We start from the raw sequence: 12,582 nt of genomic DNA, 5'->3' as shown, positions 1-12,582 counted from the left end.
GGAGAGTATATATCCCTGTTGAATAATGCCCCAGGAAGGCGGAAGAACTCTTCTCTGTTGGGAGCCAGTGCGAATGTTGCAACGATCAAGCTTGAGGAGCATAGCATAGCCATGGAACTGCAAAGTCAATCAGTGAGGGTATCTCTGCATAGAGGTAGTGAATCAAGTGGAGAGTATATATCCCTGTTGAATAATGCCCCAGGAAGGCGGAAGAACTCTTCTCTGTTGGGAGCCAGTGCGAATGTTGCAACGATCAAGCTTGAGGAGCATAGCATAGCCATGGAACTGCAAAGTCAATCAGTGAGAGTCTCTGTATAGAAGTAGTGAATCAAGTGGAGAATATATGTCCCTGTGGAATAATGTCCAAGGCAGAGAAAGAACCCTTGTCTGTGTAAAGCAAGTGTGCATGTTGCAATTAGCAAGCTTGAGTAGCATAGAATAGCCATGGAGCTGCAAAGTCAATCAGCGAGGGTATCTCTGCATAGAGGTAGTGAATCAAGTGGAGTGTATATATCCCTGTGGAATAATGCCCCAGGAAGGGGGAAGAACTCTTCTCTGTTGGAAGCGAGTATGAATGTTGCAACGAGCAAGCTTGAGTAGCATAGAATAGCCATGGAGCTGCAAAGTCAATCAGTGAGGGTATCTCTGCATAGAGGTCGCCTGGCTGTTGTTGTCTGGAGGCACCCTCCCTGACGATGATACAGGAGTAGATACAGGAGTAAGTTTAGGACATTGTTGCTATTATTATTATTATTATTATTATTATTATTATTATTATTACGCACACTAAGATGTATAGTTCATAACTTTCCAGAACTGTTTACTTTCTCTAGGTGGCGATCAAAATAATCGACAAAACCCAGCTGAACCCAACAAGCCTCCAAAAGGTGAGAAACTGGTGAAACTGGGACTGTGGCTCAGCTAGCTGGGAGTCAGCTGCATTAGGATTACTACTGACCGAAAGGTCATGAGTTTGAAACCAGTCCGGTTGGAGTGAGCTTCCGACCAATTTGTGAAGCTTGCTGTTGACCTTTGTAGCCCGAAAGACAGTTGCATCTGTCAAGTAGGAAGTTTAGGGAGGCTAATTTAACTAATTTACGACACCATAAAAATCTCCAGCAAGCATGCAAAGAATGAGGAAGTACTTCATCAGCATCACAAATGGACGGTGAAGCGACAGCTCCCCTGGTGGCCAGAATACCCTCATGAAAAAGCTGGAATGTTAAATAGCCTCTGTGTATCTCTCTATATATGTTGCATGAGGCTAATTTAACTAATTTACGACGCCATAAAAATCTCCAGCAAGCATGCAAAGAACGAGGAAGTATTTCATCAGCGTCACAAATGGACAGTGAAGTGACAGCTCCCCCTGGTGGCCAGAATACCCTCATGAAAAAGCTGGAATGCTAAATAGCCTCTGTGTATCTGCCTATATATCTTGCGTGGGGCTAATTTAACTAATTTACGACGCCATAAAAATCTCCAGGAAGCATGCAAAGAATGAGGAAGTACTTCATCAGCGTCACAAATTGACCGTGAAGTGACAGCTCTCCCGGTGGCCAGAATACCCTGATGAAAAAGCTGGAATGTTAAATAGCCTCTGTGTATCTGGCTATATATGTTGCGTAGGGCTAATTTAACTAATTTACGAGGCCATAAAAATCTCCAGCAAGCATGCAAAGAATGAGGAAGTACTTCACCAGCGTCACAAATGGACGGTGAAGTGACAGCTCCCCTGATGGCCAGAATACCCTCATGAAAAAGCTGGAATGTTAAATAGCCTCTGTGTATCTGCCTATATATGTTGCGTGAGGCTAATTTAACTAAGGAAGCTATGCCTGTCCTTAATTAGCAATTCCCAGACTTTTTGTTGGTTGCCATGGCATTTTTGCTAATTACCAGCAAACGAACTTAAGGGGGTGGAGAATTAATGAAGGAATGGTTGGTTTGTTTGGCTGCCCCATCTCCCCTTCAGTGGCTAATTGTAGGCTTACATCTTGCTTTATTTGCAGCTTTTCCGCGAAGTCAGGATCATGAAGGGCCTCAACCACCCCAATATTGGTAAGTTGGCTCGTGGATGATGGGAGTTGTTGTGAAAATCATCTCGAAGGGTGACAAAAGCTGTAATTGCACCAACGAAACACTCCGGAGAACACCCAAAACTCACAAATCCATTGCAGTATAGTATTCTGTGTTCTGACGAATGTAGCTTTGGGCTGGTGGATGATGGGAGTTGTAGTCCATGCACCTGGAAAGGGACCGGATTTGAGAAAGAAGTGTATATTTACACTAATGAGAAATTCTGGTTATTGTCACCGTGATATAATTTACTGTAGTCAAATGAGTGTAGAATTAAGTTGGTAGATGATGGGAGTTGTATTCCATACTGTGGCCCAATGAATGCAGTATTAGGTTGGTGGATGATGGGAGTTGTATTCCATACGGTTGTCCAGTGGATGTAGTATTAGGTTGGTGGATGATGGGATTTGTATTCCACACTGTCATCCAGTGAATGCAGAATTAGTTTAGTGGATGATGGGATTTGTATTCCATATACCTGAAAGGCACCAGATTTAGGAATAAAGTGTATATTTTCACCAATTCTGGTTATTGTCGTTGTGATATAATTTACTCTAGTCCAATCAGTTTAGAATTAGGTTGGTGAGTGATGGGAGTTGTATTCCATACTGTCATCCAGTGAATGCAGAATTAGGTTGGTGGATGATGAGAGTTGTATTCCATACTGTGGCCCAATGAATGCAATATTAGGTTGGTGGATGGTGGGAGTTGTATTCCATACTGTTGTCCAGTGAATGCAGAATTAAGTTGGTGGATGATGGGATTTGTATTCCATACTGTCGTCCAGTGAATGCAGAATTAGGTTGGTGGATGATGGGATTTGTATTCCATCCTGTCACCCAGTGGATGAAGAATTAAGTTGGTGGATAATGGGATTTGTATTCTATACTGTCGTCCAGTGAATGCAGAATTAAGTTGGTGGATGATGTGATTTGTATTCTATACTGTCATCCAGTTAATGCAGAATTAGGTTGGTGGATGATGGGGTTTGTATTCGATACTGTCATCCAATGAATGCAGAATTAGTTTAGTGGATGATGGGATTTGTATTCCATACACCTGAAAGGCACCAGATTTAGGAATAAAGGGTATACTTGCACCAATTCTGGTTATTGTCGTTGTGATATAATTTGCTCTGGTCTAATGCATGCAGCTGTAGGGTAGTGGATGATGGGAGTTGTCATACCAAAGATTTCCATCACCCTAAAGGACCAAGAAAAGTCACTTAATGAGGTGTAAGCTTTTGCCAACGGTGCAATGCATGCCATCTGGGCAAGTTGATGTCGATTGTGGTTTTTGTGTGGTCCAGGGTTTGAATATATCATCTCAACAACATCTCTCCCTTTCAGTGAAACTTTTCGAAGTCATAGAGACGGAAAAGACACTCTACTTAGTGATGGAATACGCCAGCGCTGGTAAGTGCCACGCGATCCCCATCCTATACTGGCCTTTGCCATCATTTTGTGCCATATTGCTTTGGATGGTGCTATGTCTCCCATCGCTTCCACTCCTTGGAAATTATAGTACAACAAGTCCCGGGAGTTGTAGTGCTTCCCCAAGATCGAGCCACAAGGAGAGGCGGGTCATAAATGTTGTCGTTGTCATTGTCATCATCATTATTATTATCATTATATGATGATGATGATGATGATGGTTGTTGTCATCATCAACATCATCATTATTATCATTATATGATGATGATGATGATGATGATGATGATGGTTGTTGTTGTCGTCGTCATCATCATCATTATTATCATTATATGGTAATGATGATGGTGGTTGTCATCGTCATCATCATTATTATTATTATATGATGATGATGATGGTTGTCGTCGTCATCATCATTATCATTAGCTGATTATGATGATGATGGTGGTGGTTGTTGTCGTTGTCATCATTATTATCATTATATGATGACGATCATTGTTAAATGATGGTTGTAGTCAACATCATCATCATCATTATTATCATTAGATGATGATGATGGTTGTTGTCGTCATCATCATTATTATTATCATGATATGATGATGATGGTTGTCATCATCATCATTATTATTATCATTATATGATGATGATGATGATGGTTGTTGTCGTCACCATAATTATTATTATCATTATATGATGATGATGATGATGATGATGATGATGATGATGGTGGTTGTCGTCGTCAACATCATTATTATTATTATCATATGATGATGATGATAGTTGTCATCATCATCATCATTCTTATTATCATTATATGATGATGATAATTGTTAAATGATCGTTGTCATCATCATCATCATTATTATTATCATTGATGATGATGATGATGATGATGGTTGTCGTCGTCATCATCATTATTATCATTTTATGATGATGGTGATGATGATGGTTATAGTCGTCATCATCTTCATTATTATTATCATTATATGATGATGATCATGATGATGATGGTTGTTGTTGTGGTCGTCAACATCATTATTATCATTAGATGATGATCATGATGATGATGGTTGTCGTCATCATCATCATTATCATTATTATCATTAGATGATGATGATGATGGTTGTCGTCGTCATCATCTTCATTATTATTATCATTAAAAGGTGATGATGATCATGATGATGATAGTTGTCGTCATCATCATCATTATCATTATTATCATTAGATGATGATGGTGGTTGTTGTCGTCATCATCATTATTATTATCATTAGATGATGATGATGATGGTTGTTGTCGTCATCATCATTATTAACATTATATGATGGTGATTGTTGTCATCATCATCATCATCATTATTATCATTATATGATGATGATGAGTATTATTATTACTATTATTATAATTATGCAGCTCCTATGGTCCACATTTGATTAACATTTGAATTGTATGCGAATACTTTTATGTTAAGCCGCTTTGAGGCCCCTTTGGGGAGATAAAGCGGGGTGTATAACAACAACAACAATGTGTCATTAATGAAATGTGGACCATAGTAAAGGTAAAGGGTTTCCCCTGACATTAAATCCAATCATGTCCGACTCTGGGCGGTGGTGCTCATCTCCATTTCTAAGCCAAAGAGCCGGCGTTGTCCTAAGTCACCTCCTACGTAATGTGGCCAGCATGACTCCATGGAACGCCATTTCCTTCCCACTTGCATGGAAATATGGGGTGTGGAGGACATCCCATTTAATGTCCATGCAGGACAATATGGGACATTCCTTATGAAATGGGTCATCTGGTGACCCTAAAAGTCCTTTTCTTTGCTTGCATGGAAATATGGGATTTGGAGGACATCCTATTTAACGTCAATGCAGGACAATATGGGACATTCCTTATGGAAAGGGACCACCTGGTAACCCTAAATGCCCCTTGGCTTGCTTGCATGGAAATATGGTGTTTGGAGGACATCCCATTTAATGCCCATAGAGGACAATATAGAATGGAAGGAGACCACTTGGCAACCCTAAATGCCCCTTGCCTTGCTTGCATGGAAATATGGGGTTTGTAGAACATTCCATTTAATGTCCATGGAGGACAATATAGAATGGAAGGGGACCATGTGGCAACCCTAAATGCCCTTTCCTTCCTTGCTTGCATGGAAATATAGGGTTTGGAGGACATCCCATTTAATGCCCATAGAGGACAATATAGAATGGAAGGGGACCATGTGGCAACCCTAAATGCCCCTTGCCTTGCTTGCATGGAAATATGGGGTTTGGGGGACATCCCATTTAATGCCCATAGAGGACAATATGGGACATTCCTTATGGAAGGAGACCACCTGGGAACCCCAAAAGTCATTTTCCTTGCTTGCATGGAAATACAGTATTTGGAAGACATCCTACTTAATGTCCATCGGGGACAATATGGGACATTCCTTATGGAAGGGGACCACCTGGCAACCCTAAATGTCCCTTTCCTTGCTTGCATGGAAATATGGGGTTTAGAGGACATCCTATTTAATGTCCATAGAGGACAATATGGGGCATTCCTTATGGAAGGGGACCATGTGGCAACCCTAAATGCCCCTTTCCTTGCTTGCATGGAAATATGGGTTTTAGGCACATCCTCTTTAATGTCCATACAGGGCAATATGAAACATTCCTTATGGAAAGGGCCACTCTTTGCTTGAATGCCCCTATCCTTGCTTTCAAGGAAATATGGGCTTTGGGGGACATCCTATATAATGTCCATACAGGATATTCCATACAAAAAGGGCAATCCTAAACGTCCCTATCCTTGCTTTCATGTTAATATGGGCTTTGAGGGACAAGCTTTTAAATAGGGGGAAATCCATATGAAAAGGGCCACTCTTTCCTTGCTTGAATTGAAATATGGGAATGGGGGGGGGGACATCTATTTAATGTCCATATAGAATATTCCTTAGGAAAAGGGACACTCGGCAACCCAAATCTCATATTTCCTTGCTTTCATGGAAATATGGGGTTTGGACACATCCTATTTAATATCCATACAGAACAATATGAGACCATCTGTCAACCCTAAACGACCCTTTCCTTGCTGGAATGATAATATGGGATTTGGATACATCCAGTTTAATGTCCATACAGGACAATATGGGACCCTTTCATGGAAATAAGAAGTTTGGGGGACATCACATTTAATGTCCATGTGGGATATTCCTTAAAGAAAAGGGATACCTGGCAATCCTAAATGCCCCTTGCCTTGCTTGCATGGAAATATACAAGGGGCATCCTATTTAATGTCCATAGAGGACAATATGGGACATTCCTTATGGAAGGGGACCACTTTGCAACCCTAAATGCCCCTTTCCTTGCTTGCATGGAAATATGGGGTTTGGGTGACATCCCATTTAATGTCCATCCACGATATTCATTGGGATGGAAATGCATTGAACGCTTTTCCTTAGGCTGCAAACCCTTACCGAATGCTCCCCTTTCCCCTTTTATTTTGCAGGCGAAGTCTTCGATTACTTAGTCTCTCACGGCCGGATGAAGGAGAAAGAAGCCCGGGCCAAGTTCAGACAGGTAGGGAAGCATGGAATATATACTGCGTTTGGGGTTTCGTTCTCTTCCCAGACCCCAAACGCATTGCAATGCGGTCTGGGCTTTGCAAGGGAGCCATACGAGTTGGATAGGCTTTGTCATGGAGGCCGTGCGGGCCGCTCACATGGCTGGCTATCGATTCCTCCATTCCGGCTTCGGGGCCGAAATATTGATCGTCGTTCTCTTTAAAAGGGTGGGAAAGACGTCACTTCTCGGCAGGAAGGAGCGGCGCATGGGGAGCTCTGCACATGTGCATTAACTCCATGCTTTCCCTTTCTAGATTGTCTCCGCTGTGCACTATTGTCACCAAAAGAACATCGTCCATAGGGATCTCAAGGTAATAACGCGCCCGTTAGGTGGCTTTCCTCATTTCCTTACGATAACACTATTGTTCCTGGGTTATCCATGCCATTTCCTAATTGGTCTTCTCCTAAAAACATGGGAAAACTTTGTCAAACTTCCAAAACTTTGGGTTTTTTTACGGGAGGAACATCGTACAGCACATTTTGCAATAGTTTTCCAATAAATATCTCCTGGAGTCTCAACCAATTCAACGTAGTTTGTGCTACAAAAATGAAGCACAACTACTTTCAAAGTAAGGACCGCACAATTAAGCAGGAAAGGAGACTGTGAAGCCAGGAACAGAATTATTTCGTGCTGCACAAGCATTGAAACTTCAGCCTTGGGTTCGATTCCCGGCTCTGGTGCACATTTTGCAGCATTATCGCATTACAAATGGCTGTTGCAGCTTTGAACTCAAGGCGCATCTACACAGTGGAGTGAATGCAACTTGACCGCCTTTTAATTGCTCAACACTGTGGAATCATTGGGAGTTGTAGTTTGACAAGGGGCTGCGGTCTTCTCTGGTGCCTCACCAAACTACAAATCTCAGCATCCCATAGTATTGAGCCATGGCAGTGCAAGCTAAACGTGAGTCAACAATGTCATGTGCCGGCAAAAAAGCCAATGGGATTTTGGCCTGCATCAATAGGAGTCTAGTGTCTAGATCCAGGGAAGTCATGCTCCCCATGCGCTATTCTGCCTTGGTTAGACCACACCTGGAGTATTGTGTCCAATTCTGTGCACCACAATTGAAGAGAGATATTGACAAGCTGGAATGTGTCCAGAGGAGGGTGACTCAAATGATCAAGGGTCTGGAGAACAAGCCCTATGAGGAGCGGCTGAAAGAGCTGGGCATTTTTAGCCTGAAGAAGAGAAGGCTGAGAGGAGATATGATGATAGCCATGTAGAAATATATGAGAGGAAGTCACAGGGAGGAGGAGGGAGCAAGCTTGTTTTCTGATGTCCTGGAGACTAGGACGCAATGGAACAATAGCTTCAAACTACAAGGAAGGAGATTCCATCTGAACTTGAGGAAGAACTTCTCAACTGTGAGAGCTGTTCACCAGTGGAACTCTCTGCCCCGGAGTGTGGTGGAGGCTCCTTCTTTGGAAGCTTTTAAACAGAGGCTGGATGGCCATCTGTCAGGGGTGATTTGAATGCAATATTCCTGCTTCATGGCAGAATGGGGTTGGACTGGATGGCCCATGAGGTCTCTTCCAACTCTAGGATTCTAGGATTCTAAGTGAGTCATTAATCCTGTAATGTCAATGACACCCCTAGTTTTCCCTACCCCGAATAAATCGTTATTATAATTATATAATTTTGAATATTGCAGAATGCTTCTATTTCACATTTGAGTCTCTTTTCTGGTGAGAAAAAGTGGGGTTCAAATAAGCATAATAATAATAATAATAATAATAATAATAATAATAATAATAATAATCCATTATTCTTAGCAAGACCTGTCCTTTACAGGAATTGGAAATGTGACTATTTTGGACTACAACTCCCATCGCTTTTATTAGCATGGTGGCAATGCAAGTTGCCATCCTTTCTACCCATATGCATCTTGCATTGAGTTGGAAATTTGACTATTTTGGACTACAACTCCCATCGCTTTTATTAGCATGGTATTTATGCAACTTGCCATCCATTCTACCCATATACATCTTGCATTGAGTTGGAAATGTGACTATTTTGGACTACAACTCCCATCGCTTTTATTAGCATGGCGGCAATGCAAGTTGCCATCCTTTCTACCCATATACATCTTGCATTGAGTTGGAAATGTGACTATTTTGGACTACCACTCCCATCGTTTTTATTAGCACGGTGGCAATGCAACTTGCCATCCTTTCTACCCATATACATCTTGCATTGAGTTGGAAATGTGACTATTTTGGATTACAACTCCCATTGCTTTTATTAGCATGGTGTTTATACAAGTTGCAATCCTTTTCTTTCTTCTTTCATCCGATTGGAACTGTGACCTTTTTGGACTACAACTCCCATTACTTTTATTAGCATGGTGGTTATGCAAGTTGTTATCCTTTCTGCCCATATATGGCTCTTGCATCAAGTTGGAAATGTGACTATTTTGGACTACAACTCCCATCACTTTTATTAGCATGGTGGCAATGCAAGTTGCCATCCTTTCTTTCTTCTTGCATCGAGTTGGAAATGTGACTTTTTGGACTACAACTCCCATCACCTTTATTGGCATAGTGGTTATGCAAGTTGCCATCCTTTCTTTCCTTTCTTTCTTCTTGCATTGAGTTGGAAATGTGACCTTTTTGGACTACAACTCCCATCGCTTTTTTAGCATGGTGGCTATGCAAGTTGCCATGCTTTCTACCCATATACATCTTGCATTGAGTTGGAAATATGACTATTTTGGACTACAACTCCCATAGCTTTTATTAGCATGGCAGTTATACAAGTTGCCATCCTTTCTTTCTTCTTGCATCAAGTTAGAAATGTGACCTTTTTCGACTACAACTCCCATCGCTTTTATTAGCATGGTGGCTATGCAACTTGCCATCCTTTCTACCCATATACATCTTGCATTGAGTTGGAAACGTGACTATTTTAGACTACAACTCCCATTGCTTTTTTAGCATGGTGGCTATGCAAGTTGCCATGCTTCCTACCCATATACATCTTGCATTGAGTTGGAAACATGACCATTTTGACCTACATGGTGGTTTTGAATTAGCATGGTGGTTATGCAAGTTGCCATCCTTTCTACCCATATACATCTTGCATTGAGTTGGAAACGTGACTATTTTGGACTACAACTCCCATAGCTTTTATTAGCACGGTGGTAATGCAAGTTGCCATCCTTTCTACCCATATATACCTCTTGCATCAAGTTGGAAATGTGACTATTTTGGACTACAACTTCCATGATGTTTGCTGGCAGGGGATTCTGGGAGTTGTTGTCCTCTTTTTCCAGTCATTGCTCCCTTTCCTATCCCTTAACACTTCATTTTGTGAGAAGGCATCTCCTGTCTTTTGTATCCCAACTCGAACCGACGCGAGAGGTGCATAATCATTATATTATTATTATTATTATTATTATTATTATTATTATTATACACAATGCAAGACAGTTTTTATTCCTGGGTTACAAATGTCATTTCCTAATCGGTCCAACCATTAAAAACATGGGGAAAGTTGATTAAACTGCCCAAACTTTGTTTTTACGAGCAAGATGTTGTGCAGCACATTTTGCAAAAGTGTTTCAAAGAATCGCTCATCGAGTCTCAACTCATTCAACAGAGTTTGTGGCACGAAAACAAAATTTCTGGAGCGGAACGACTACTTTCAAAGTAAGGGACGCACAATTAAACAGGAAATGAGACTTTCAAACCAGGAACAAAACATTTTTTTCAAATTTTGTTACATAGTATATATAAGTTTCATACGACTGTTACTGTATAAATGAGGTTTGGACGTTTTTCCTTTTAGACACATATAAAAGACTTGATTCTTGTGTAGTTTCTTCTCTTGCTGCCCTGTGTGGATCATCAGAAGTATCCTCTCTCAACAGGTTTTCCTTTCTTAATTAGAAGCATGGCATCCCAGCTTTGCAAACCCAACACACAGCAATCCCCGTTGGGCATGGGTTGGGTGTCAATTTGCAAAACAGGATCATTGCACGCTTATATGGAATCACGACTGAGCCGAGAAAAGTCCCTTTTGGGGACTGGCAGTTAAGATGAGCCAAAGGAGAAAGAGAAGAAGGATCTATTTATTTGCAAACCCAACACACAGACATCTCAGTCACTAGGACGCATTGACTACAGACAGGTTGGGTGTCATTTTGCAAAATATTAATATCTTTGCATCACTACAAAGCATTAAAATCTTTGCATTGTTGCAAAACATTAAAACCTTTGCATCGCTGCAAAATATTCAAACCTTTGCATTGTTGCAAAACATACTTTTGTATTGCTGTAAAACATTAAAATCTTTGCATTGTTGCAAAACATACTTTTTGTATCACTGCAAAATATTAAAACCTTTGTATCGCTGCAAAACATTAAAACCTTTGCATTGTTGCAAAACATTATACTTTTTGTATCACTACAAAACATTAAAACCTTTGCATTGTTGCAAAACATTATACTTTTTGTATCACTACAAAACATTAAAACCTTTGCATTGTTGCAAAACATTATACTTTTTGTATCGCTACAAAACATTAAAACCTTTGCATTGTTGCAAAACATTATACTTTTTGTATCACTACAAAACATTAAAACCTTTGCATTGTTGCAAAACATTATACTTTTTGTATCGCTACAAAACATTAAAACCTTTGCATTGTTGCAAAATATTATACTTTTTGTCTCTCTGCAAAGCATTAAAGCTTTGCATTGCTGCAAAACATTAAAACTTTTGCATCACTGCAAAACATTAAAAATCTTTGCATTGTTGCAAAACATAATTTTTGTATCTCTGCAAAACATTAAAACCTTTGCATTGTTGCAAAACATCCTTTTTGTATCGCTGCAAAACACTAAAACCTTTGCATTGTTGCAAAACATACTTTTTGTATCACTGCAAAATGTTAAAATCTTTGCATTGTTGCAAAACATACTTTTTGTATTGCTGCGAAACATTAAAACCTTTGCATTGTTGCAAAACATTATATTTTTTAATGCTGCAAAACATTAAAACCTTTGCATTGTTGCAAAACATTATACTTTTTAATGCTGCAAAACATTAAAACCTTTGCATTGTTGCAAAAGATTATACTTTTTATCTCGCTGCAAAACATTAAAACCTTTGCATCGCTGCAAAACCTTAAACCTTTTGTATCGCTGCAAAACATTAAAAACTTGCATTGTTGCAAAACATTAAACCTCTGCATCGTTTATATGGAGCCAGGGCGGCTCACCACATAAAAGGAATGCACTCAATGCTGTCAAATACAACAATAAACTAAACAATTGAAATAGACAGTACAGAACATTTGACAAAAAACAAAAACAAATCACATAAAAACATAAAGGATTAAGTTTCAATTTGTTTGCCCTCGTCCAGTCTGTTACTGATGACACAGGCACTGGTTTAGGATCAGGACAGCTTCCTTGGCTTTAGGTGGGAAGGAGTAGTAGAGCTGGGTGTCGTCTGCATA

The 12,582-nt window shown here is 40.2% G+C and overlaps 1 protein-coding gene across 3 annotated transcripts in view; it reads left to right on the top strand.

The window, feature by feature from the left end:
- Positions 1-12,582, top strand: part of LOC137094997 (MAP/microtubule affinity-regulating kinase 4-like) — a 79,636-nt gene that overhangs the window by 37,797 nt on the left and 29,257 nt on the right. For all 3 annotated transcript variants that reach the window (XR_010908751.1, XM_067461120.1, XM_067461121.1), the window contains exons 3-7: positions 834-887; positions 2,013-2,061; positions 3,429-3,494; positions 7,006-7,076; positions 7,375-7,431. Coding sequence is in view for 2 of the 3 variants with exons in the window: in XM_067461120.1 (XP_067317221.1) it covers positions 834-887; positions 2,013-2,061; positions 3,429-3,494; positions 7,006-7,076; positions 7,375-7,431 (297 nt within the window). In the remaining variant the exon portion in view is untranslated. The remainder of the gene's footprint in view (positions 1-833; positions 888-2,012; positions 2,062-3,428; positions 3,495-7,005; positions 7,077-7,374; positions 7,432-12,582) is intronic.

Source organism: Anolis sagrei, chromosome X (genome assembly GCF_037176765.1).
Source record: "Anolis sagrei isolate rAnoSag1 chromosome X, rAnoSag1.mat, whole genome shotgun sequence".
In the NCBI taxonomy this organism is placed as follows: domain Eukaryota; kingdom Metazoa; phylum Chordata; class Lepidosauria; order Squamata; family Dactyloidae; genus Anolis; species Anolis sagrei.
This window is presented reverse-complemented; position numbering and strand designations above follow the sequence as displayed.